Raw genomic sequence first — 27779 nt, forward strand, 5'->3', positions numbered from 1 at the left:
ATTCTGCAGGCAGGCATTGGTGACCCCAGGATGTACCACCCTGATGCTTGGGGCAGGGGGGGTGGTGAGGGGTGGCAGCAGGTGATATTAATAACAACAAAGGCTCTGGCACTTCGTCCACCCCCTCCCACCCCCTGACAAACAGTGACAAGGCAAAGATGAGAGTAAGAAGAAAGCAGGTGAGGGGTTCAGAAGAAATGGTTCTCTGCTGCTCACTGGAGGGGGAAATGGAGATACAAAACCACTCTCAAGGACTCCAAACTGCAGATTTTCACCTCTAGTCCCTAGGCTGTGGCCCAAAATAAGCCTTCCCTGGGTACTAGAGATTTCATAGCATAGATATGCACACACGCTGCCCTGCACATGCTCACCACAGTCTGCTGTGATCCAATCAGGCAGCCAGGGGCTTGAAGGGCTGCCCTGGGATGTGGCCTCTTCAATGGGAACTGGCTTCTGTCCGCGTGATTCTGCGCCCTCCCTCCTACCCACGCCACTCTGCCATCCTGCCCCTAGGAGATAGTTCCAGCACTGGCTTCTGCCAAGAACACACATCCAGAGTGAGGGCCTCTGCCCTGGAAACGACCTGGAGGCCCAGTGACTGCAGCAGGCCCTCTCCCCTGGCTCAGGGGCCCTCTCCATGCAAGAAAAAGGTGAGAACACGGCTCCGGACCAGGCCTCTTCTGGGCAAGGCTGGTGCCCTGGGCCCCAGGCCAATGCTCACAAACCAAGTCAGCACATTTCTCATAGGACACTGAGAGGAAAAGGTGTCTGTCCCCTGATGTGTCCAGGAGCCCTGCTATTGGAACAGTAGAGATGGCTTCAGCACATCTGGACCTCTGCACACAGCCTGCCTCATTCAATAGGCACTTCACCCTTGATCAGACCAGACCTGCAGGCCCTTGTTGCCAATTTGGCTGCAGCCAAGAAATGGGCATTATGGGGGCTGGCAATTCTGTGCCTGGCCAATGGTGAAAGATGGATCCTGGTCATTGGGAGAAAGGGATGCCACGAATGTTGGCATCTTGTTATAAATGAGGATAGAAGGTGTTCCGATTTGCTAATGTTGCCAGAATGCAAAATACCAGAAACGGATTGGCTTTTATAAAAGGAGATTTATTTGGTTACACAGCTACAGTCTTAAGGCCATAAAGTGTCCATCAACAAAGGATACCTTCACTGAAGAAAGGCCATTGGCATCCAGAAAACCTCTGTTAGCTGGGAAGGCATGTGGCTGGCATCCGCTTGCTCCCAGGCTGTGTTTCAAAATGGCATTCCCCAAAATGTCTCTGTGTCAGCTTCTCAGGGCGAACTCTGCGCTAGTACCTCCAAAGCATCAGCAAAACTCTGCTTTCAACGGCTGTCTTCAAAATGTCTCTGTAAGTTGCAGCAGTGAGCTCCTTCTGTCTGAGTTTATATAGCGCTCCAGTAAACTAATCAAGGCTCACACTGAATGGGTGAGGCCATGCCTCCATGGAAATTATCTAATCAGAGTTATCACCCACAGTTGGGTGGGTCACATCTCCATGGAAACAACCTAATCCAAAGATTCCAATTTAATCAACACTAATATGTCTGCCCCCACAAGATTGCATCAAAGAATATGGCTTTTTCTGGGGGACATAATATATCCAAACTGGCACAGAAGGGGCCATTTTTTCTGGATCCAACTGTCCAAAACTTACTTCCACAGGCTCTGCTGTCTTCTTGGGTCTTGGGACAAGGTAGAAGGCTGCAGTGGAGGAGCACCCTGTGTTTCCCAGGCTGGCAGAGGGTGGAGAGTAGAGATGGAGTTCAGAATGTACCAAGTTGAGCCACCTCAGGGATAATGTTCATCAACCCAGCAAGAAGGAAAGCCACCCAGCCCATGCACTGGTCCAGGGCAAGGGTTTCCTCTATTTGCTTGCATTAAACTCATCCCCCAGGGAGGTCTTCCCAATTTGGGGACTGACCTCAAGTTACGATCAAAGCTTTTTGAGTTCCTTTTATTAGTCCCCTCTTCCAAAATAACTCCCAATGGGAGTGGAAAGCAAATTGCTGGTGGAATATTAGGGTCAACGGCTAACCATTGACCCTAATAGGCTGGGAAATGGCCTAACAAGAAATCACCTGGTAGCCCCACCTGGAATTTAGGTGGAGACACCTCGTGGGGTCTGCCAGAAGCTGGGACAGTGGGTCACTTCACTTTCATTACATAACAAAGCATCCCCAAACGTAGTGGCTTAAAAGAACCATACCTATGAGAGGTGATTTGGATAAGGCTTAGCAGGTTCCCTCCTACACTGGAAGCCAGCTGCTGGTCACCTGGGGGGCTCCGCTTCTGGGGTTTGGTGGTCACCAGTTGGAGTGACGGGGCTAACTGGGCCAGTCGTCTCATCCCCCAGAAGGTGGTAGAAGATTCCAGGAGTGGCGAGTGGGCAAGCACCGCTGTGTAAGCTCTTTTTAAAGCCTCCACTTACCTTACATTCATTTTCAACCTACCAGAGCAAGCCAAGGGCCAGGCCCAAAGTCAGTCTGGGAGGGTGCTACCAAAGAATTGTGGCCATATTTTGTGATCTACCATGGATAATGTGGCCAGGCATCTCCCTCTCTACCCCACCCCCAGCCAACATAGGGTGAGCTATGGGTCCAGTCTTTCCCATGGAAATACAGGCCATGAGCCACACCTCTGGCCAGACTCAGGGCTTGTGCAGGACAGAACCTGTGGCAATCTCAGAGCCATAGCCCTAGACCTGAGCATGGGGCAGACACCGAGAAGAGGCTTGTCAAGGGCGCAGATGAATATCGAATGCACTTCTGGCAGCAAGATGGACAGTGAGATGACCAAAACCCCATCCCGACTCTTGAAAGCCCTCTGGGGCCTGAGGGCCTCATCCAATGTCCTTGTGCCAGACAGGGGACATCTGGGGCTTGTGCCAACAGATGATTACTTTCCCCCTCTCTCTTTTGAAAAATGGCCCATGTTTAAGGATTCATAAAACTTAGGGAATGCATCACTGAGCCTATAACACTGTGAGAGCCCCATGTAGAGAACAACTTAAAAAGAAGATTCATCAAACTAATTACTTCTCCCTGCACCCCCACCCTTGCCCCTCTTTCCGCTTGGCCTGCTCGGAAAGATGTACAGCCTCATCGGCTGTACCACTTTGAAGCCAAACTCCCAGGCCTGCTTGTGTGGGAGGGGGTGGTGGGAAACCCTGCACCTCCATATTTCTCTGGCTTTCTGGGCAGACAAGAGTTTTTCCTGCTGCTTCCTCTATTCCAGGGACTGAGGCAAAGCTAGGGTACTTAAGGGGTGGGCTGGGGAAGGGGCTGGGTGGAAATACTGGGACACAGGAAGGCTCCCCACCACCCATCTCTTTGAGGCAGACTCAGTGCATCCCTGTATGATGCCCCATGCCATATCCCCTGAGCCCAAATCCGAGTTCCCCTGCATCTGTCCTGGACCTTTCTGGAGGCTGCTGCCTGCTACCCATCTCAGGTACCTGCTTCTCTCTCTCTGCCTCTCTGCCTGGAGCTTTGTCTGAATGCACGAGCTTGCTTGGTGGAGAGCAGGACTCAGTGCTAGGAATTTGACACCCCAGCTAGTGAAGCATTGGCATCTGTGGATAAATACTGTAGCTTCACAACTGTAGTGGGATGAACAGTGGCTCCAAAAGATATGTCCACGTGGACCCCATGAGCATGACCTTATTTGGCAAAAGGGTCTTTGCAGTTTTAAGAATGTCAAGATGAGATTACCCTGGATTAGGGTGGACCCTAAATCCAATGTCAAGTGTTAAGAAAAAAGGAGAGAAGAGAGGGGAGGGGAGGAAAGGGAAGGGAAGGGAATGGAATGGAAGGGAAGGGAACACACAGAGGAGAAGGCCATGTGAAGACGGAGGCAGAGATTTGAGTGATGTGTCCACAAGCCAAAGAATGCTCGGGCTTGCCAGCCACCACCAGAAGGAGGAGAGAGGTGTGGAATAGTTTCTCCCCCAGAGCTTCTAGAAGGAGCCAACCCTTTCAACCCCTCGATTTCAGACTTCTGGCCTCCAGAACTGTGAGAGAATACATTTCTGTTGTTAAGCCACCCAATTTGTGGTAATTTGTTACCGTAGCCCTAGGAAACAATTATGGCATCCCTCAGCAGGATGATTCTGGGGTGTGTTCACAACAGTTCCCCAAAGGGTCCCCAGTGGGATGGAGCCCCAATTGTCCACAGTTCATCCTCTCTTGTCTTTGCTCCCCTTCCTGACTTCCCCACCCCTTTACCCCTGTTTCCTGGGCCCTTTCACTTCTCAAATAAACCACTTGCACCTGAGTCCTTGTCTGCTTTTGGGGGAACCCAAACTAAGGGCATGCTCTTCCATATCACTCATTCCTTCATTAAGTCCCCTAATTACCACTTATAAGTGAGGCAGCATAGAGAGAAATTATGGTCAACTGAATAATGCCCCCTCCCCAAAGATATCCACTTTCTAAAGAATCCCTGGAAACTGCCAATGTTGTCTTAATTGGCAAAAGGGAGTGCTTGGGTTTGCTAAAGCTGCTGGAATGCAATATACCAGAAATGGGTTGGCTTTTAACAATGAAGATTTATTATCTTACAAATTTACAGTTCTAAGGCCATGAAAATATCCCAGTTAAGGCATCAACAGATCAATACCTTCTCTGAAGAGTGGTTACTGGCAAATCCAGGCTCCTCTGTCTGATAGCAAGGCACATGGCAATGTCTGCTGGTCCTTCTCTCCTGGGTTTCGTTGCTTTCAGCTTCTAGCTGCTCCATCTCTCAGCTTCTCTGGGTGCATGTCTTCATTTCATCTCTTTGCTTCTGTGTGTGTTTTATCCTCTTGCAAGAGGATCAAGACCCACCCTGAATGAGGAGGGTCACATCTCCATGGAAACAACCTAATGAAAAGTTCCCACCCATAATAGGTCTACACCCACAAGAAAATGGATTAAAAGAACATGGCCTTTTCTAGGGCACATAACTGCTTTGAACTACCACAGGGAGTTTGAAGATGTGATTAAGAGAAGGACATTAAGATAAGGAAGCATCCTGGATTATCCAGGTGGGCCTGGTGTAATCAGAAGGTTCCTTATAAAAGGGAGTCAGCAGATCAGAGTAGAAGTGGAGAAGGCCATGTGACCACAGAAGCACAGACTGGAGTGATGCACCCACAAGCCAAGGGATACCGGCAGCCTCTAGAAGCTGGAAGAAGCAAGGAATGGATTGGACCCTAGAAACCTCCAGAAGGAACCAGCCCTGCTGACACCCCAATTGGAGCCCCAAAAGCCTCATTTTGGACTTCTGCCCTCTAGGACTGTAAGATAAATACATCTGTGTTGTTTTAAGCCACTGGATTTGTGGCAAATTGTTTCAGCAGCAATAGGAAACTGGGTTTTGCCACTTGTTGGCTGTGCACCTTGAGCAAGTTCCTTCACCTCTCTAAGCCTCAGTTTCCTCTGTTGTAAAATGAGGATAGTAATAGTCAGACCTTCCTGAGGCTGATGCTGGTATCGTGTGGATCAAAGGAGGTGGTACGGGGGGTGGGGGGGGCAGGGGTAAAGGTTCCAGTCAAGATGGTTTTGTTGGTTTGAAGCTGTTATGTACCCCCAGAAAAGGCCATGTACTTTTAACCCATTCCTGTGGGGCAGACCTATTGTGGGTGGGGGCTTTTCATTAGATTATTTCAATTAAAATGTGACCCAGCACATTCAAGGTAGGTCTTAATCCTTTTGGTGGAATCGTTTATGAGGATAAAAGACAGAAAAAGTCCAGAGAGCTCAGAGAAACACCCAGAGAAGTCTGGAGAGAGCTTAGAGAGAAAAGGCCCCCAGAGGAACTGAGAGAGCCACTGAAACCAGAATCCAGAAGAGAAAGACAAGCAGATGCCAGCCATGTGCCTTCCCATGTGACAGAGGTGTCCCAGGTGCCAGCAGCCTGTCTTCAGAGTCCAGGTATCATCCTGTTAGTCCCTTAATTTGAACATTTTCATAGCCTAAGAATTGTAAATTTTTAAGTTATTAAATCCCCCATTGTAAAAGCCAACCCATTTCTGGTATATTGCATTGCAGCAGCTTTAGCAAACTGAAACAAGCGTGCTGATAGTTTACTGAACATTTATTACAAGCCACTCACTGTACTCTGTCTGTTTGGAATTTAAGGTCAAATAAGACACAGTCCTTGCCTTTAGTAGAAAAAATGCAAATCTGGTCTTTCTAGAGTTCCTGGCCTAGGAATATCACAAGACAGCCAGTGGGCATTCCTGAACCACTGTCCAAAGCAGAACAAAGGTTTTCCTTGGCTTCTTGACCCACAAGCAGTTGGGACCTCAGAACTTCAGCCCCTCTGTGTTCCCCACCTTGACTCCAAGGCTGAGGAGTAATCATAGTAATAGTTGCTATCATCACAGCTCTGACTCACCAACTCCCCTGCCCTTGGTCTCTGATGCTTGACCTTCCTCCTCACTGCCACATCGACCCTCAAAATGGCAGCCATGCTCACTGCAAACTCCAGGCTCCCTAGAGCCCTAGAAACCCTGCCTCAGCTGGGGCAGATCCTCATTGTGGTGTAGGGGGAACAGAGAAGGTTCCAGAAAAACCTCAGAACTGCTCCTTCTCTCACCCCACCCCCTCCTTCCTTCTCTGGTCAGACACCCACCTCCTTCTGGCCCACTGGGTCTCAGATGGACCCCTTGAAGAGCTGGGCCTTGGAAACTGCATGGACCACGGTGATGCTTGCCTTTAGTAAATGAAGTGCAGTTGTAGTCTTGAGATATCTCTGCCTTGAAGCGGGAGGTCTGTGAAAAGGGAATTCCCAAGCCATAGGTGGGAGGGGCCTCTTCTGGCCAGGATCAGGGAAGGGACCCTGAAGGAAGTGGCATTCACATGGGGCTCCGGGTGAAGACTGCCATTGTTTGGGCATGCAGTGATGGGGCAGAAGATTCTGGGAAGGAATCACTGGAATGGAGGCAGGGGTGGCAAGGGAGTTGCAGAGCCCCAGGAAGGAGCTTCCCCAGGAGGCCTTACCTGTGCCTCTGAGCCCACCCCAATACTGTCCCCACCTGCCCAAATCCCTGGCCATGCTCCACCATGGCAGCAGGGACCCTATGCCAGCCAAAAGCCTGGACAGGCCCGCAGCAGGCCTGGGGGGCCGGGAGGAGAGAAGCACCCCCAGATGCCTGGGGCTGCACTGGCTTTCAGGGGTCAGTCACGGAGGTCTTCAGGAAAGGAATATAATGACTGGAGAATAGAGAGAAGGCCTAAAGTGTGCCTGGTGCGCCATGCCTCGTTGAAGTCCCAGGCTCTCCTCTCATGGACCTCTGGCAGGTGGGTAAATCTAACCCAGCTTTCTGGAAGGCAATTTGGCCATGGGTCAAAAGCTTTACAATTGACCCAGCAGTTGTAGAAATTGGCGATGATGAAACGTGATACAGATGACTTCGTCACAGTATTGTTTATAGTTTATAGTGCATTGATTATAGTGAAAACCTAGAAACCCCTTAAAGGAACCATAGGAGATTTGTTTAATAAATTATAGTGTATTCATACAACAGAACACTGGGCAGCCATTAGGACAAAATCAATATAGATCTATTTTTTTTTTTGTTAATTTCTTTTTTTTTTTATTAAATTCAGTTTTATTGAAATACATTCACACACCATACAATCATCCATGATATATAATCCACTGTCCACAGTATGATAACATAGTTATGCGTTCATCACCACAATCTGTCTCTGAACATTTTCCTTACATCAGAAAGAACCAGAACAAGAATAAAAAATAAAAGTGAAAAAAAACACCCAAATCATCCCCCCATCCCACCCCATTTGTCCTTTAGTTTCTATCCCCATTCCTCCACTCATCCATACACTAGATAAAGGGGGTGTGATCCACAAGGTCTTCACAATCACACTGTCACCCCTTGTAATCTACATTATTATATAATTGTCTTCAGGAGTCCAGACTGCTGGGTTGGAGTTTGGTAGTTTCAGGTATTTACTTCTAGCTATTCCAATACATTAAAGCCTAAGAGGTGTTATCTATATAGTGCATAAGAATGTCCACCAGAGTGACCTCTCGACTCCATTTGGAATCTCTCAGCCACTGAAACTATTTCGTCTCATTTTGCATCCCCCTTTTGGTCAAGAAGATACTCTCAGTCCCACGATGCCGGGTCCACATTCATCCCCGGGAGTCATACTCTGCGTTGCCAGGGAGATTTACACCCCTGGGAGTTGGGTCCCACGTAGGCGGGAGGGCAGCGAGTTCACCTGTCGAGATGGCTCAGAGAGAGAGAGAGAGGGCCACATCTGAGCAACAAAGAGGTACTCAGGGGGAGACTCTTAGGCACCATTACATACAACTTTAGACTCTCCTTTGTGGTAATGAGCTTCATAAGGGCAAGTCCCATGCTCGAGGGTTCAGCACATCAAACCGCCAGTCCCAATGTTTGTGACAACATACGCTAGGGGATCAGCATCTCAAAGTTTAGAGATAGGCCTTACACTTCAGGGATAGAGTTAACTGCTGTAAGAGCTTACAATCTAGGGACTATTACAATTATTGTGTCCACGTTAGGCTATGTTCTAAGATTCAATTCTGAGTTTACACATTGTAGTTAGTCCATATTGGTGAGGCATCATCCCTCTCACCATGTTTTCTCCAACACTTTTACTCCTATATATATATTTTCCTACAATTTTATAGAGTTATATTCACATACCATACATTTATCCACAGTGTACAATCAGTTGTTCATGGTATCATCATAAAGTTGTACACTTATCACCACAATCAGCATTTGAACATACTTATTACTACAAGAAAAATTGTTTTTTTTTTGTTTTTTGTTTTTTTTTTTAGCAATAAGAAAAAATGATAAAAAGAAAAATAACATGTCATACAATACAATATACTACTAAGGACAGCAAATAGATCTATTTTTATTTAGAAAAATATTCATGATCCATTACGTGACTAAAGCCATTTCTGAATTAGTTCACCTTCCCAGTTCCATTGATTTCCAGCTTTTACCCATTACCCAATTCCAAAGCCTTTCCACATTTTTAGGTAGTTGTAATAGCACTCCTGGTACCAAAATCTGCTTTAATCAGGATTCCTGAGAAACAGAATCTTGAGGATGAGATTTCTGAGTTGGTTCTGGGGTTTTGGGAATTGGTTCTCTAAGTTGATCAGATTCAATGGCACTAATGACTCAGTTTCCAACAATTGAGATTGTACTGGTGGTCAATGGCGTGAATTGGCAATAGAGATATGCAAAATATCACCAATGTATATGGCTACTCAGATGCTTGTAAGAGGCAGGGGGCTCTGTGTGACAGTGTATTTGATACGTTAACAGAGTTTTGTGGAGTTAAAAAGTATAGTGATGTTGGCTGATTGTTCCTAAATAGGCAGGGAGATTGTGAAGCACTTGATAGAAAAAAACCTAAGTTCCTTTGAAGAGACTCTTGGTAGAAATATGAGCATTAAAAGTACTTCCAATGAAGCCTTAGAAGGAAATGATGAATGTGCTATTGGAAACTGGAGGATAGGCCATCCTTGTTATAAAGGAACTTGGCAAAATTGTGTTCTGATGTCGGATGGAAGGCAGAAGTTGAAAGTGATGAACTTGGGTGTTTAGCTGAGGAGATTTCCAAACTAAGGGTGCATGGTGCAGCCTGGTTTCTCCTAGCAGCTTATAGTAAAATACAAGAGGAAAGGGATAAGCTGAGAGTTAGACTCTGGAGCAAAAAGGAACAGAAATGATTTCGAAAATTCTCAGCCTGTCCGGAGACTGTGCTCTGAGACTAGGGCCAGGAGCGGCTCTGTCAGGGACACTTCCCAGGGCTTTCTGGAAGTGAGTCTCCAGAGGACAGGGCTCCACAGGAGGTTTAACTGATCAACCCTTTGCTGAAGACGGAGTGGCCGAGCATGGATCCAGTAGGCCATTTCAGTGGAAGCTGGGATTGGAAATGCAGTTATCCAGGAAGCATCTGTGGGAAGTCCTTTTGGCTGATGGGTTGAACCCCCTTGAACTGCACGCAAAGCTGGCAAGTTTTTTTGCACTACCCGCCTGGATTGAAAGGGACAGAGAAGACATGAAATGAAAGAAGAACTCTTCTCTCTACTTCAGCCAGCCATCTTCTCCTGGGGAATTCATCATCACCTTCATTGGACGTCCCAATTTGCCCTACAGAATTTGGACTTGCCCATCCCCATGGTTGTGTGAGCTGATTCCTAATATAAATATATTCACATATATATTTACATATATATATATGCTGTCAGTTCTGTTTCTCTGGAGAACCCCAACTATTATAGTTCATATGGCATAATCCTAAATTTGTTTAAATAAATACATATATATGTCTATATTTGCATAGGTGACAGTTTGATAAGATAAACACCAACATGTGTTAACAATGGTTATCTCTGGCTGGGTGGAAGTTTGGATGATTTCGATGATCACTATTTTGTTTAGCTACATTTTCTTTAAATTTAAAAGATAACAATAAACATGGACTTTTATAATTTTAAAAGATAAAGGTCTCTTTGCCTGTATTTCCTCACTCGTAATGGCTTTGGATTCTCCTATTTGGGTCTAAGTGAGCTCCCCCGGAAGAAACACCCACAATGGGGGATCCTGAGCAAGGGAGTCACGGGTGAGCAGGGTGTTTGAGCAGGATCCAGCTGCAGCTAAGGAGGGTCACCCTCCTCTGAGGGGCAAGGCCTAACTATAAACCCAAGTGGGAGGCCGGAGGGCAGGAGCAGAGGCTGGAAGGACTCAAAAGCATGTGGAGAACAGGGCAGGGCAGCAGCCTGGGGCTGTGAACGGTGATAAGGCGACAGAGGTCACCATTGTTGCGCCCAGGCTACCCTGAGGACTTGGGGTCTTAAAGCAGCCACATTGGCCTGGACACAAGGACACGCGGAACAATATTTGAACTTGGCACCCTCCTTAACTCCAGGGCGAGAAAGAAGGAGTTAACAGTCAGGAGTCTTCCCATGGAAGCTTCTCAGAGCACGAAGCGGCATTTGTGAAAAAATGGGCCCCGTTTGATATTTGGAGAGCAAAGCAATTGAAAGCATTTCAAATTTTAAATGCCCGACATATTGAGACCCACCCCCTGATAGCTCTTCCAAATTAGTTTGCAGGCTCTCCATGCCTAGCTCCAGGAGGCGAGTCGCTTCTTTGCCAACAGTGTTCCTCTCCTTGGGTTGGAAAAACGAGAGCCTCCAGGTTGACGGGGGTCCTCGAGCCAGAGCGCCAAACCTCCCACTCCCTCCCCAATGTGCTACTGAGCGGCTTCTGCAGAGGGCTGGAGGAAGAGGATGTTTTTCTTCCTCTCTTAGGTAATGAATTTGATCTAATGGGGCTGTCTAAATACCCAGATACCATGGTGATAGGCACCCCATAAACACCGAGATAAACAGGTAGAGAGATATATGGAGGCCGGCATAATTTGCTTCTAAGTGCCTTTTCACTAGGATAAATAAAGCAAGAAAATAAAGTTGTTGGAGGCACTTGGAATACTAATGTAAGGGAGAAATTAAACGGTAATTACAGCATTAAGGGTAAATGAAAAGGCCCACGTGTTGTGTGTGTGTGTGTGTGTGTGTGTGTGTGTGTGTGTGCCGGGGGAGAGGGAGAAGGGGCCAGCAGGGGTGGGAGAGGGAGGAGAAAAGACACTAGAGATTTGAGTCCCTCATGGGTTCCTGGGGCCAGTGTAGCCACGAATATATCTCTAAATTCTAGCCAGGATTTCCTTTGCAGACAATTCCCACGTGGCCTTATGGCTTTCTCCTGGTCTCTCTACCCCAGGCATTCCCTGGCCAAGTGGGCGAGCTGGAGTTTGGGGGGTGAATGATGGGAGTTCAGGAGCAACCCTTGACAAAGGAGGAATGGGAGTTAGTGGTTCAAACTGCCCCCACCCCCAGCTTCCTAGCCTCTCAGTGGGACGATGCCAGGGCGTGACACAGTCCTTAAGGGGTCCTCAGCAGGATGAAACCCCAGTCGCCCACAGCAGTGATCTCCTTATTCATATACCTTTATTTGCTCTCCCCACTTCCCCATCCCCTTACAATGCTTCCTGTGATCACCTCCCAAATAACGCTTTGCACCTACATCTTTGTCTCAGAGTCCTTCCACTCTGAGGGGCACTCCCACTAAGAGAGGGCAGCTGTGCCCCAATAGCCGAAAGCCTGATGCCAGGGTTGGCTTTGGGGGTGGGCAACCTGTGCATGCTTGATCCAATGTTCTGCTGCTGCCACCGTGGGATTCTTAATTTTATCTTGGAATTTTGTTTTGCAAATGACGTCTGATGGGGTGGTGGAGCATGTGCGTGGGCAGCCAGGCACACATGCATGACTCAGGGCAGCCCGGAGTGCCATCGCTGAACCCCAAGAACCGGTTTCACGGTGGCGATGGCCGCGGTGGCAGCAGAAGTAGCAGCTGTGGTGCAGGAAAGGTGAGGCGACCCATGTGGGGTCAGCTGTGGGACCTGTGGTGGGAGGCCATTTAGCCCATCAAGCCCTGGACCCCATCTCTGCAGCAACTGGACAAATATTAGCTCCCTGGCCTGAGCATTGAGACAGGAACTGCCAGCACTTATGCAGTAAACACTGTCAGTAAACTATTACAAAATAAAAGCATATATGGGGCTGTTGCAATAAAACATATCAGGAAGTCATTAGAGTTTTTCAAGAGTTTGGGAACTCTGGTTTTGAAAACTGCTACAACACTGCATGGCAAATATCCACAGGTTTAGAAATAGAAATTAAATTTAAAAATCATTGCATTCAACAGAAAAGAAAACTATTTTCATATGAAGCTTCAGATGAACCAATTAGTAATGAAGAAGGCAATTTCAAAATTAAGTTTTCCTTGTAATTGAAGAAAGGGTGATAGACTGCATAAACAGGCATTTTGAATGCCATACAAGTCATGGAGCCACTTTCGATTTCTTCTGTGACCTCCATGAGTTACAGGAAATGTCAGAGAAAATATTAAAATGCCATTGTATAAATTTACATTTAAAATTAAATTCAGACTTACAAGAAACTGATTAGTATGAAGAGTTAAATTTTTTAAGAAAAATTGGTCTGCAAGAATCATCAGCTCTAAATGTACTGAGACTTACATTCCAAAATAATTTATCAGACATTTATCCCATCATTGTCAGAGCCTAGAAAATACTCTTGACAGTTCCAGTAACAGTTGCATTAGCAGAAAGATCCTCTGCAAAATTAAAAACAAAGTTCTTCGCAATCTTGTATTTGCCAAGAGTAACTGATGTCATTTCAATTATATCAATGGAAAATGAAGTTGCTAAAAGTATAAATTTTGATGACCTACTAAAAGAATTTGCAGAAAAGTGAGGCAGAAAATTACAATCAATCAAGATACCACATTAATAAAGTATTATCTACTGTCTTATATAAAATCATGACACCAAAATAGTATCGTTTTGCAATTTGTAAATTTGTGTTGTTATTCATGTATCACTATTATCTCTATTACATTTTGTAAGTAATAAAATCTTTTTGAAGGAAAAAGCTGTATAATTTAGTACCTTTAACAGCAATTTTTTGAACACATGATCCCTGCATTTTCATTTCGCACTGAGCCCCAGAAATTATTCAACAGGTCTTGTGGGCTGAGTTTGCTTACCAAGTTTTCCGGGACAGATAGGTAAGGCCTGTGGCCTCCAGGCCTGACGCTGTGATTTCCTCTCCTCTCAATACAGCTATAGCCTTCCCTCCATCCTTTCTCACATGGTTGGCAGTAGTAATAACAAGAAGTAAACTGTAAGGGATACAGAGAAAGGAATTCTTGGACCTGAGACCTTCCCAAATCTCCCCCCATCAAAGACGTGCTCAAATCCTAACACTTGTTCCTGGGGATGTGAACTCATTTGTAAATAAGACCTTTGAAGACCCTACTAGTTAAGATGAGGCCAAACTGAATCAGGGTGGGCCTTCATCCAATATTCCTAGAGTCCTTATAAGCAGAGGAAATTTGTATATTGTAGGAGGCGATGGAAGGCAATGGACGGCCATGTGACAGAGGCAGAGACTGAGTTGTGGATTCCTGGCAGCCACCACCAGAATGTTACAGACTTCGGAGAAAGCATGACACCTTGATTTTGGCCTTCTGGCCTCCCAAGCTGTGAGACAATGAATTCCTGTTGTTTCAGTCAACCAGTCTGTAGTATTTGTTATAGCCTCCCTGGCAAACTGACATCTTTGTCTTGACAAACTAGGCTTTTAGCCCCATCTTTTACTTTGGGCTCCCAGAAAAAGACTCTGAGATAAAGTTGTATGAAGAGAGTTTATTTGGGGGTGTCTGAGGAGATGCATCTGTAGGGAGTTGAGGAAGGCAGAACTGAGCCAAAGGAGCCGACCTACAATGCAGTGGCAACTGAGACCTCAGACAGTCCTATGGAGAGTTCTGGAACTGGGGCAGCTCTTCAGAGTTGTCCTGATTTGAGACAAGGGGTTCAGACCTTTGGAATTCTTGCATCATCCAGTGATTGGCTGCAGGTCCCTCTTGAAAAGAAGCATAACTTGGGCAAAGAAGTTCACCTTAGATGAGGGCAATGCCCCTAAGGGACATAGCCATGAGCTGTCAGCAACTGATATTCCTTGCAGCCAGGGGATGGGGAAGGTTGGCCCTGAAAAGGGATCTGGGTAGAGCGTGACAATATCTACTACAGTCCACCCCTCACACCACTTCATCCACTTGCTTCTTACAATGAGTTTGCCCCACTTGAGAGGAGTTTCTCCAGGATTCTGGAGTCTTGTTTATGGGGGCTAGTGGAAGGGCTGATGGAAGAACTATAGTCCCTCCTGCTGCAGTTGATTTTGAAGCCACAATGGATATTCATCCTCCTCCTCCTCCACCACCTTATAGATCCCCCACAGCTAGCAACCCCATTATCTAGTTGTCTTGCCTGGTTATGTGATAAAGACCCTTTCCCTGAAAGGTCTGAACGCTGGGTTACCATGCTTTTCTTAGGCTGTAGCAGCTGTACTTGTCCATTTACCATTAACCCCAGGCATAGAAGCACCAAGAGATTCCTCAGTGGATCATTTGAGAACCACATCCCTCTCTGTTGCAATTGTGTAACAGCAGCTCTATCTCCTCCTAATGATCCCTTAGTCATTCATTACCACTGTCAGGATGATGGCTCCCTTCCTTGCCTGCTGGTCTCTTGGCATAAAGAATTCTAAGAGACCAGGAGAGCGCTGAATCTTCAAGTTAAATGAAAATCTTACTGTATCCTCTAATAGAAGCATGTCCCTTCTAGGAACCAAGGCCAATAGATCCACAGAGCCTAAACTCATGGTGACCAGAAGCACACATTCCCCAAATGGATTACTGGGATTGATAGTAAGTGGGGCCACTCCTACTTCTACCCCCTAGTTTCCTGGACCTATGCATTCTACCTACTGGGGCAAAAGCACCATACAACAGTTGTTGATTTAGGGTATATACAATATGCTAGACAAGAAGTGTCATCCTTACAGGATATTATCTCCAAGTTGGTGCATCAGATGCATCCTTAAGAGGCCATTTCACTGCTCTATTATGCCAACAGTTTTTGGGTGGTGCGGTATGTGATAGAACCAGAGCACCCTGTGATCATGCATCCACTGTCACACCTCATTTGCTGTAAAGAGGGTTCCTGTGTTTGAGGTGATATTATGAGTGTTCCCATGTTAGTGGGTCAAATGCTCTAAGCCCTTGTGTAGTAGTGCTAGCAGAGATCCAGTGGGCAGGAAAGGCAAACCCATACTCTAAATGTGTTGATCCTCATCAAGATGAATCATTGCCCTTTCCATGGGGGAAGAACTCCAGTGTAATCAACTTGCTGCCAGGTAGATGACTGGTCTCCTCAAGGGATGATGCCATATTGGGAGTTTAGAATTGGTCTCTTAATGGCAGGTCAGATGTTCAAAAGTGGCAGTAGCTAGATCAGCCTTCGTAAGAGGGTGTCTATGCTGTTGGGCCCATGAATAACCTCCACCATTGTCACCATGGCCCTTCATTCATGCACCTATTATACCATTGTGCTAGCACTGGTGCGGCCAATGCCTGAGGATGGCACAGGTCAACTAGCAGAGTCATTTTGTCTACTTTGTTGTTTTGCGCCTCTTCTATGGTGGTTGCTTTCAGGTGGACATTTATGTGTGATACAAAGATCTCCAAACTTTGTGCCCACCCCCATAGGTCCATCCACATGCCTCTTCCCCAGAAATCCTTTTCCCCAGTCTTCCAATCTTTCTCTTTCCAGCACCCTGACACCCAGCCTGGCCATTTCCCAACACCCATGAGTACACTTTTGTTTTGTTTTGTTTTTTTACTTCAGGCAACTTTTCTTTCTGCATAAAATAAATTACCAGATGCATCATCCAGATCTCTGCCCATTGAGAGGATTTCTCCTCACTTTCTGTCTTTCAGGGCCAGCCCTGAGTGGCTGTAGTGGAGCAGCAGTCCATTTTGGGCTTGTACCAACATCCTAAGTTGACCCACCTGTGACTCAACCTCAGTGTTTTCTCTTATCCGTCAGCTGGTCAAATGTGGCCAGCTGAGGAAAAGGTGCTGGTGCCACTGTGGGTGGATGACATGGGCATCTAGGCCACCTGTTCAGGTAGCTTATTTAATGCCCTCTGGTCCTGCTTGTCCCCAATTCAGGCAGACCACCCCCATCATACAATGGATTGCTGCTGGGGCTACCTGACCCTATGATTTGGTAGGTCTTAGAGACCCCACCTTTGATAGGCAGTTCTGGTCACATGGTCACTTGACACCCTATATTTAGATGCTCCATCTCTACCAGGGCCCAGTAACCTGCAAGGAATTGGTTTTTGAATGGCAAAATGAACCCCCCCCCAGGGGTCTATATTGTGATTCTTCTCTTGGGGATTGCCACAAACGCCATCTTTTCTCACTACATGTATCTCTAGTACTAGGCCATACAGCCCAAGCCACATGGCTGCTTGTGCCCCAGCCTGGACTTGATACAGAGCCTTCCTGCTCTGGGCCCCACTCCCAGCTGGCAGCCCTCTGCATCAGGCAGTTAATGCGTACTACCAAGCGCAGAATATTGGGCCTGAAGAGGCTTACCAAACATGATGCTCCTTCCTTCATGATGGGATGTGTGAAATGCATGTGTCTTATCAAGACCTCCAACGCACTTGCCACTTCTTGCTCATCTGGTCCGATTACTGTGATATATCAACATACTGCATTACAGTGACATCTAGATGGTCCAGGGACTCCCAGATTACATTAAAAGAGAGGGTCATTATGAGAAAGGGAAAGTTAACAGCCCTGGAGCAAGACCATACATGTCTACTGTTGTCCATCCCACATGAATGCAAACCATTAAGGATGGAAAAAAAAGCATTTGTCAGATCCATGGCCACCTGCCATGCACTGGAAGCAAGTATACCACATTGGACAATGCAGCTGCAGTTGGGGCTACTTCTTGATTAAGTGTGCAGTGGTCCACTCTCATTCACCATGATTCACCCAGGTTTTTTTTAGGGGCTATACTGGTGATTAAATGGAAAGATGTTGGGGACCACGAACCCTGTATTCTTTTAAGTCATTGAGGGTGGCACTTATCTCTGCCCTTCCTCAAGAAGTGATACTGTTTCTGGTTTGCTATTTTGGCTTGGTTTGGGAGAGGGGGACAATTCAGAGGCTTCCACCTGGCTTCCCCTCTGTGATAGCTCTTACTCCATAGGCCAAAGAGCCAGTATGGGGGTTCTTCTAACCACTAAGTATGTCCATTCCAAACAGACATTCAGGGAGTGGGAAAATGACTACTGGGTAGTTTCATGGACATACCAGAACCACAGCCAATAACACGTGGGCCAGACGCCATTGATTACCTGGCCCCCAAATGCCTCCCATTCTAATAGGGGGCCTGTGGTGGAGTTTTTGGGTCCCTGGTGTCAATATCTATCCAGACTCTCTGTCTAACAATCCTTGAAAGATTTGGGTAGTCTCACTTTTCTAATGCACTGTTGTCAAAGTAAATGGCCATATGTCTCTTTGGAAAAGGAACAAGCCTCAACCAATGAGATGTGGGAGTTGATGGATAAGTACCCCAGCTCCCTTGCTCATCTGGGAGGACAAGTCATTTCCACACAGTTTCTGAGACAGTCCCCAGTGGGATTGAGTCCCAGTTGCCCACAGAGGTAACCACTCACTAGCTCACCCAGTACTGTCTTTCCTCCATTCCCCAGCTCACTCCTTCACTCCTTCACTGTGCTTCCTGGCATCACCTCCCAAATGAGCTCCCTGCACCCGCATTCTTGTCTCAGGGTCTGCTTCTGGGGGAACCCACACTAAGACAGCAGTGCAGGAATAAAGCGATCTGAAAAGTCTTTTTGACTCTTCTTGACCTTTAGGCACTTTTACAGCCTCAGAGCCTCCCAGGCAGAGAAGAGACTAGTCCATTTGCACAGCTATGCAGAAAAGATTCCATCAGCTTCCGCGGTAACCTAGTTCAAGTCTCAACGTCAGACCTTTGCTTGTTCTTTTCAACTCTAAATCCCTCCTGCTGTAACTTAAAACTACTTCATCATCTTATGATTTTTGTTCTTTTTCAGAGAGATGGAGAATAACCAACCACCAACTTTGGCAAAAGAGCCTCATACATACTTCAGCATGAGTATTAATCTTTACTTCTCCAGGCTGAATAATCCAGGTTCTTTTAAACATTGCCCATCAGTCCCGTTTTCCAGGCTTTTAATCATCTTTGCTGCTGTAAGCTGTCATCTCCAGCTGCTCACTGTACACTGGCCTACAGACTGGTGGACTGGTGGAGTCCACAGATGCATGTTTTAAGCCAAAGAAGTTCACAGTGGGGGGGGGGGGTATGCCCCATCTGCTTTAAATCACCCTCTCCCTTGCTTCCTCCCCAAAACCGGAGAACAAGTCCCAGCTTGCAGTTGAAGGCCATAAAACTTCTCTTCTCTAAAGGGCTCCTTTGTTGGGCATGTTCATTGTAGCAAGCCTGCAAGTCCACCAAGGGCCCATAAAACTTCCCGAGGCTTTGTGCCAGGTGACCCCACAGGCCAGTACCTTAGTAATCCCACCCTTAAGCCCACAATGAAACTGTTGCTGGGTTCACCCGGAAATGCACTGGCCTCAATTTGCCTTGTGATTAGTTTGTTGGCTTTACAAATGGCTTTTGAGGCCAGACAACCCCTCCTAACCCTGAACACTTGATCGGTGAATACTCAGGAGCTCCTGGGTCTCCATGGAGATTTCAAAACAATTCATCTCAGAGAGAAAAGTTTTGCTGCCCTTGTAGGGTGATCTGGCATTCCAGTGCAGCTGGGAAGTCCTCTCACAAGTGGGCAAAGGCGATTTGTCTCTTACCCTCTCCAGTATCTTACAGTGCTTTGCTTCCCAAGAAGTCCCAGATGCCCTTGCAGCTCCGTGATGGTGAATTCACTCCAGCAATCCTACCAGCACTGGGAAAGTGAAGCTCAGTCAAAGCCAGTCAGCAGGAGGGTAATATGTATATCATACACAGCTTTGTGGTTAAGAGCTCAGGCTTTAAACAGCCCTAATGTCTGTCAAGGGTAGAATGACTAAACAAATCAAGGCTATTCATGCAATAGAATATCAAAGAATGAAGTATGGATACTGTGGTAGTTTTGGAGGCTGTATGTACCCCAGAGAGGATCATGTTCTTTTAATCCTTTTCTGTGGGTATAGACCCATTGTAGGTGGCATCTTTTGATTAGGTTATTTCAAGTAAGATGTGTCCCACCTCATTCAAGGTGGGTCTTAGTCCTTTTACTGGAGTCCTTTATAAGAGGATAAAACACAGAGCAGCTAAGAGATGAAATTAAGAGAAGCTCACAAAAAAAGACACAGAAGCTGAGAGGAAGGCACTGAAGCCAGAAGCTGAGAACAATGAAACCTGTGGGCAAAGGATCAATAGGCCATGTGCCTTCCCATGTGACAGAGGTGTCCAGATGCCAGCAGCCTGTCTTCAGAGTCCAGGTATCATCCTGTTGATGCCTTGAATTAGACATTTTCACAGCCTCAGAACTGTAAATTGTAAGTTAATAAATCCCCATGGTAAAAGCCAACCCATTTCTGGTATATTGCATTCTGGCAGCTTTAGCAAACCCAAACAGATACTCATAACAAGTATGACAAATCACACATACATGATACTGAGGGAAAGAAGCCAAACATATAAGAGTAAATACTACGCAATTTTGTGTACATTAATTTTAAAACTGGCAAACTTAATCTATGGGTAGTAAAAGTCACAATAGTTGTTATCTCTGTGAGAAGGAGGTCATTGACTGGAAAGGGACTCAAGACCTGTAAGTGTTCTGTATCTTGATCTGGTGGTCACACAGGTATATACATATATAAAAAGTCATTGTGCTCATGTTGTATTTATTTTACTACAATTAAAAAAAAAGAGTCATTGAGTCAAAAGTCATCCATTCAAGAACTGTGCACTTAACTGCATGTAAATTACATGCTAGGGTAGTACAGGGGAAGTGGGTAATGCACAGGCTTTGGAGTTAAACAATCATGGGTTAAAATCCTGATTCCACCACTATTAGCCATCTTTTGGGGCAGATCATTAGGTTCAAGGAGAGAGATTTTCCAAAGGACGAAATCGAACATCTTGTGTCTGAACGTCTTGAAAGGAGATTTAGACATTTGGCCAAGAGTTTCCAGATGTGTTATTGATAAGTGCATGGAAAACTAGGCAAACGTAAAACCAAACAACTATTAACACCAGGGAAAGGGTTGTGCAAGGAAAAGAAAAAATCACCACCATAATTCACTATATGAATGAGCTGCATAAAGCATTTATGCTCGTGATAAGTTAAACACAGAATATGGATCCCATCAAAAGTACAATATAACTATTTTGGGAGCCCAGTGGGGAGAGCTGGAGGTGAAGGGAATGCCTGTGTGGAAAGGGCAGGAGGAGGCAGGGCCACCGTCCCTTTCGGGGAGTGGGTGGCCACAGTCGATTCTGCCTGGTGGCTCCCCACCCCCACCTCCCAGCCCCTGCAGCTCCAGGTGAGGCTTCTCCAATAACAGCATGCAGGGAGCCGCAGCTCCAGGCACAGCTGGAGCTAGGCACCCCTCCTTGCTGGCCCAGCCCCAAGTGCCACTATCTCGCCTGCCTTGCTGCCACCATGAGGGCAGAGGGCAACATCGGCCTGGAGAGGTTCTGCAGCCTGGGCAAGGGCCAGGGGTTCCAGGCCCTGCAACCCTTCCAGGTGGGGGAATTGCTCTTCTCCTGCCCAGCCTATGCCTACGTGATCACGGTCAATAAGCAGGGAAACCACTGCGAGTACTGCTTCACCAGGAAAAAAGGATTGTCCAAATGTGGAAGATGCAAGCAGGCATTTTACTGCAATGTGGAGTGTCAAAAAGATTGGCCCATGCACAAGCTGGAGTGTTCTCCCAAGGATTTTTGGGGGGGGAGAACTGGAATCCCTTGAAGACTGTAAGGCTAACAGCAAGGATTCTGGCCAAATAGAGAGAACACCTTCAGAGAAACTGTTAGCTCTGAAGGAGTTTGAATCACATCTGATAAGTTAGACAGAAGAAGGATTTGCTCCAGAGTGACATTGCTGCTCTCCGTCATTTTTACTCCAAGCACTTAGAATTCCCTGACAACAATGGCCTGGTAGTATTTTTTGCACAGGTTAACTGCAATGGCTTCACAATTGAAGATGAAGAACTTTCTGATTTGGGATCACTGGTATTTCCAGATGTTGCCTTGATGAATCACAGTTGTTGCCCCAGTGTGATTGTGACCTACAAGGGGACCCTGGCAGAAGTAAGAGTGGTACAGGAAATCAGCCAGGAGATGAGGTTTTTACCAGCTATATTGACCTCCTGTAGCCAACAGAAGATCAGAATGACCAGCTAAGACATTCTTACTTCTTCACCTGCAAGTGCCAGGAGTGCACCACCAAAGACAAGGATAAAGCCAAGATGGAAATCTGGAAGCTCCACAATCCCCCAAAGGTAGAAGCCATCCATGATATGGTCAAATACGCACACAATGTCATTGAGAAGTTCTGGAGGGCCAAGCGCTACAAATTCCCTAGTGAACTGCTGGAGATCTGTGAGCTCAGCCAGGAGAAGATGAGCTCTATGTTTGAGGACAGTAATGTGTACATGTTGCACATGGGCGTCTGCTTGTACAGGCAGGACTGGGAAGGAGCCCTGTGATACAGACAGAAAATCATTAAGCCCTACAGTAAGTATTATCCTTTGAACTCCCTCAACGTGACCTCCATGTGGTTGAAGCTAGGAAGGTTGTACATGGGCCTGGAAAACAAAGCTGCAGAAGAAAAAGCCATGAAGAAGGCCATTGCAATCATGGAAGTAGCTTATGGCAAAGATCATCCCTATATTTCTGAGCTAAAGAAGGAAACTGAAAGCCACTGAAACTATGCAACATATTAGTTTTTATTTAAATTCTAGTGGAGGAGATCGCAGTGAAGAACTTAATGAATATGTTCAAGTGCTGATTGTGGTGATGAATTCAAAACAATCTGATGATACTGTGAACAATTGATTGTACACTGTGGATGATTGTATGGCATGTGAATATATATCTATAAAATTGCAGGGAAAAATATAAACAGAGGGATACAAGTGCTGGAGAAAACATGGAGAGAGGGATGTACTTATTTACTGTTTGTGGGGAAGTAGAATGGTGTAGCCTATCTGGAGGACAGAGTGGTGGGTCTACAGTAATCTAAGCATGGAGTTGCCATATGGTCCTGCAACTCGGTTATAGGGTATATACTTGGAAGAGATGAAAAAAGAGACACGAATGGACATTTGCACACTGGTATTTATGGTGGCAGTATTCAATATTTGCAATGGATGGAAGTGGCCGAAGGGTACATCAACTGATGAACAGAATGGTGAACTGTGTTGTATGCATACAATAGAATATTGAGCAGCTGAAACAAGGAATGAAGTTGTGAGACATGCAACTAGGTGAATAGATCTTGAGAACAGCATTTTGAATGAAGTATGACAGAAACAAAAAGACAAACATTATAATGCCTCACTAATATAAACTAATTATAATGTGTAAACTCTGAAAGTTGAATCTTAGAGCACAGCTTATCAGGGGAAGGCTTATTGGAATAGTCCCTGGATTGTAAGCTCTTACAGCAGTCACATCTATTCCTGAGTTGTAATGGTTATCTCCAAATTCTGAGATACTGAGCTCTTTGTGTACAACCTGTTCGGTCTCTGAAACTTTGTGTATCTGTGTGACACCTGACATTCAGAGCTAGAGCTTGGCAGCTATGAATGTCAGTATTACCGCATACAGCAATTGTTAAAAAAAAAAAAAAAAGCTGAAAGGGAGTTCAAACTTCAATTAGAGATATGAATGAAGTGGATCTGGTTAGGACTAAGGCAAATCAGGCCAAAGGGTAAAGGACAATGTTGACTGTGTTTTAAAACTTCAACTTCTTTGTGAGACCAAGGGAAGAGATGTTTTTATTTGGTGCAGGATCTATATTTTCTGTAACACAGGAAATAATTTAACTTGTACAGCCATAATTACGTGTAACTTTGAATAGGAAGTGAGATTTGGTAGGTTTGTACAAGTTAGTGTGAAACCCCAATATATCCCAGAGTAATTTGGGCAGAGAATAAAAAGTATTTGCAAAGCCCCCTTGAGAGCCTGGGGAAAAATGTGGAAACATTAAACTTCCCACATGGGGAACTCCTGATATTCTTGCAAGCATTGGAGACTACCATTGTAGTAGGCCAAGTCATCAATCTTGGGGCTTGCCCTTATGAAGCTTGTCACTGCAAAGGAGAGGCCAAGCCTAATTATAATTGTGCCTAAGAGTCACCCCCAGAGAGCCTCTTTTGTTGCTCAGATGTGGCCTCTCTCTCTAAGCCCACTCAGCAGTTAAACTACTGCCCTCCCCCCTATGTGGGACATGACTCCCAGGGGTGTAAATCTCCCTGGCAACATGGGACATAACTTCTGGGGATGAGCCTGGCCCTGGCATCATGGGATTGAGAAAGCCTTCCTGACCAAAAGGGGAAGAGAAATCAAACAAAATAATATCTCAGTGCTGAGAGATCTCAAATGGAATTGAGAGGTCATTCTTACGCATAACATAGATATCCCTTTTAGTTTTTAGTGTATTAGAATAGCTAGAAGGAAATATCTGAAACTGTTGAACTGTGGTCCAATATCCTTGATTCTTGAAGACGATCATATAACCATATAACTTATATGGTGTGACTGTGTGATTGTGAAAACCTTGTGGCTCATACTCCCTTTATCCAGTGTATGGACAGATGAATGGAAAAAAGGGGGACAAAAAGTAAATGAATAATAGGGAGGAAAAAGGAGTATGAGATGTTTTGGATATTCTTTTTTACTTTTATTTTAATTTTTATTCTTATTTTTAGTTTTTTTTTTTAGTAATGAAAATGTTCAAAAAATTGATTGTGGTGATGAATGCACAACTATATGATGACATGGTGAACAATTGTACACTTTGGATGATTGTATGGTGTGTGAATATATCTCAATAAAATTGCATTAAAAAATCTGATCAACATAAGTGAAAGATCCATTAAAAGTGAAAGTCCATTAAAAAATTTGACCTGTATACATGAGTGAATATTTTTGTTCTTAGGAAATATACATGGAAGTATTAAGTGTTCAAAGAGCATGATGTATGCAACCTATTCTCAAATGTTTAGAAAATGGATGGATGGATGGATGGATGGATGGATGGATAGTATCATATGACAAATGTGGCAAAATGTTCAAAGTTGGTGGATGTGGGTATCTGAATGGGGGCTATAATGGAGTTCTCTTGTATGGGTTTTGTATTATTTTGCAATTATCCTGTAAGTTTGAAATGGTTTCCCAATAAAAAGTCTTTTTAAAAATTTAACCTGTAGACAAAAGATATGGTGATAATATTTTAAGAGGGCAGCAACCACAGGGATATGGGATGAGCCTGGGGTCATTCTGGACAGGGCAATATTTTCCAGTCAGAGGGAGAGCTGCAGGGTTCTAGAGGCATAATACTTTCTAGCAGGTGAAAAATAAAATTCTTTGAGGAAGGCAAAAAGGAAAAAAAAGTAGGAAGTAAATGTGAAAGCATCTGCCTGTGTCAAATCTGTGGCAAAGACAAAGTGGTATGTAGGTGGCAGTGCTCAGAAGAAGAGCATTTGGCAACACTCATTCTCCAAGCTCGGCACGCCAGACTCAAAGCTGAACACACCCACCTCCAGCTGAGGTAATGGCTGAGGGCCTGTAACAAAATGGGGGCTTGTCAAGCCTGGGTTGTTTGGTTCTAAGTCATTTCCTGTGGTCAAAGTTGGAGGTTTGTTTTTTGTTTTTTTTTTTTTTTTGAAATTTAAAGAAAAAATTTATTGAAGATCTGAAAAACAATTCCTAAAAGATTGACTTTTCCAGAAAACTGTAGCTACACAATGCATTGCGTCCATCATGTTAAAACGTGCATTAGACACAAATACAAAAACCATGAGACAAGCCACCATTCTTCAACAATCTGAGCAAAGATAAAATGCCTAAGGAACAACATGGATGACTTGCAAAGGATGGGCTCTTTACTTTAAGCACCATAAAGAAGAAAAAAAAAAAAAAAGAGCACAAATGGATGAGTGTGTTCAGTTATATACACTGAATTGAACCTTTGGCACTAATCAGAGCATTCTGTCATATAGCATTAACACATACTATAAAAGTGCGTAGTGTCAGAGGAATAGAACCACCAGCATTCAAAAGCAGCTTTGTCAATTAGGCCATAAAACACTCTACAGCATTCTGTTGTCCATCACTGAATACACTGGCAGCAATTTTGAAATAAAAAAAAAAAAAGAAAAGAAAAAAAGGAGAATAACCCCTTTTATTTTCTGTTTAAAATTAAACAGAAACAAACATACATCAATTCTGTTATACACTAACATTTTCAAAGTACATCATTTGTACAAGAGGACTAGGAACAAAAACTTAACAGAGGTTCAAACGTAAGTGTGTGTCAGCAGTCTCACACAGCTTTCCGATGGTACTCAGGAGGAGCCACTTCATAATCACTGGCACTAAACAAAGTTGCAGAATTCTTTGCCAGATACTTTAGGAAATCATGAAGATAGTTCAGTAATAAAGCAAGGCTCTTCTCATCCAGAGGTGTATAGGCCAACATTGCTCCAATTCGTACAAATAATCTCAGTAGATGTGGCGCTCCATACACCTGGGACATGGGTGCATCAGGGTGATCTGCAAGGATTTCAGCATACTGTGGTCTCTCAAATTTGTAGAGCAGCTGAGTGCCCAACATTACATTGAAGTATTCTTTTATCCCTGCCACAACTTCATTAACAGCATATTCCTTATTATCTGTGTTTCCTCGTGATTTTTTATAATTTGCATAATCCTCTAGAATGGAATCCACATTCTTCTTAGCAGGAAGATAAAAGAGCTGTTTTTGCCTGGTAATTAAGTCCCAGTCATCAACAAGCCATGGTTTTAGTTCTTCAGGAATCTTTACTTTAACTTCAACTCTGTTCATGAATGTTTCCTCATTTTCAACAGTAGGATCTACTCGGGCCCTTTTCTTCCGAGGAGGCTGAGGTGTTTCACTGGTGCTGCCACCATCTCCATTTCCAGGTGTTTTCTGTTTGTTCTTTTTTGTTTTCACTTCAACATTTTTCTGCTGCAGACCAGATGTCTTCTTTCCTGGGGTAGCCCCTCTCATCTTCCCCTCTGCGTACTGCTCCTGATTGGCTTTTTGAAGTTCTCTCTGTTTCTGCAGATTGGTGTCCACGTATTTGAGTACTCTGCTTTCTGGAACCCATTCATCCCAGTTTTTATTCCAACCACTGTAATGTATAAAGTATTTCACTTGTTTGTCTTTTATGGCAACCTTTACACACTTTGCTTCATAAAGCAGGGGCCCATGAAAGCACAGCACTCGCTCACCCTCCTGGAATTTAGGCTTCGGGTCCTGCTTCGGCGCCATTTATAAGTGATTCGCCGCCTCCTCCTCGAGGTTTGTTTTTAATACAATGATAAACTTTCTATTTTTAAGCCACTTTATAACTTTCAAAGCGCTTTCCCAGACATTAACTAATTTGATCTTCACGTTAATCCTGCAGGCAGGAAAGGAGTGATTGTTTTCATTGTTTAACCGTGGAAGCTGCAGTTCAGACAGGTTAAGGGATGTACACTAGGTCACACAGTAAATTGGAGGTAGAACCGAGGTATTTTCGCATTCTATGGCTGTGTAACAGATCACCACAGATTCAGCTGCTCAAAGCACCACCCGTTTATTAGCTCACAATTCTGCAGGTCAGAAGTCTGAGCCCTGTCTGGGTGGGTCTGAAATCAAGGTGTGGGCTGCCATCTTACCTGGAGCTGAGGGTCCTCTTTCACGCTCATGAGAGTTCCATAACCATCCCATGTTATGAAAATAAAAAATACATACTGCTATAAAATCTGCTTAAGGGATGCCTTGTGCTGATACATTTATATCTATGCTATTGAGATTGTGAAATGTGTGCACTTCAGCTCATTACAGGAAAGAGTTGTAATATAATTTGGTGTCCTACTTGTTTACTGCAAACTTTGATAGCCTAATTTTCTTAAGAAGAATCATTCACAAAACCTTTTTGAGATTGAACATATGAAAGAGCACTTCAAAGTAGCCTCAGAATCAGGAACATTACTAGAAGGTTGTAGTGGAT

The 27779-nt window shown here is 44.9% G+C and overlaps 1 protein-coding gene and 1 pseudogene across 1 annotated transcript; one reads left to right on the top strand and one right to left on the bottom strand.

Moving 5' to 3' along the window:
* The first annotated feature begins 21193 nt into the window (after window positions 1-21193).
* LOC119523570 lies at window positions 21194-22460 on the top strand (annotated as a pseudogene).
* A 3610-nt stretch (window positions 22461-26070) lies between these two features.
* LOC119523571 (mortality factor 4-like protein 1) lies at window positions 26071-27075 on the bottom strand. Its single transcript, XM_037822385.1, has one exon. It carries the CDS (start codon window positions 27053-27055, stop codon window positions 26084-26086), a length of 972 nt encoding a protein of 323 aa, XP_037678313.1. The 5' UTR covers window positions 27056-27075; the 3' UTR covers window positions 26071-26083.
* Between the last annotated feature and the right edge of the window lie 704 nt (window positions 27076-27779).

This window comes from Choloepus didactylus, chromosome X, assembly GCF_015220235.1.
Source record: "Choloepus didactylus isolate mChoDid1 chromosome X, mChoDid1.pri, whole genome shotgun sequence".
Lineage (NCBI taxonomy): Eukaryota > Metazoa > Chordata > Mammalia > Pilosa > Megalonychidae > Choloepus > Choloepus didactylus.

Coding starts and splice junctions, on each gene's coding strand:
- LOC119523571 (XM_037822385.1), bottom strand. CDS start 27,055: ATGGCGCCGAAGCAGGACCCGAAGCCTAAATTCCAGGAGGGTGAGCGA.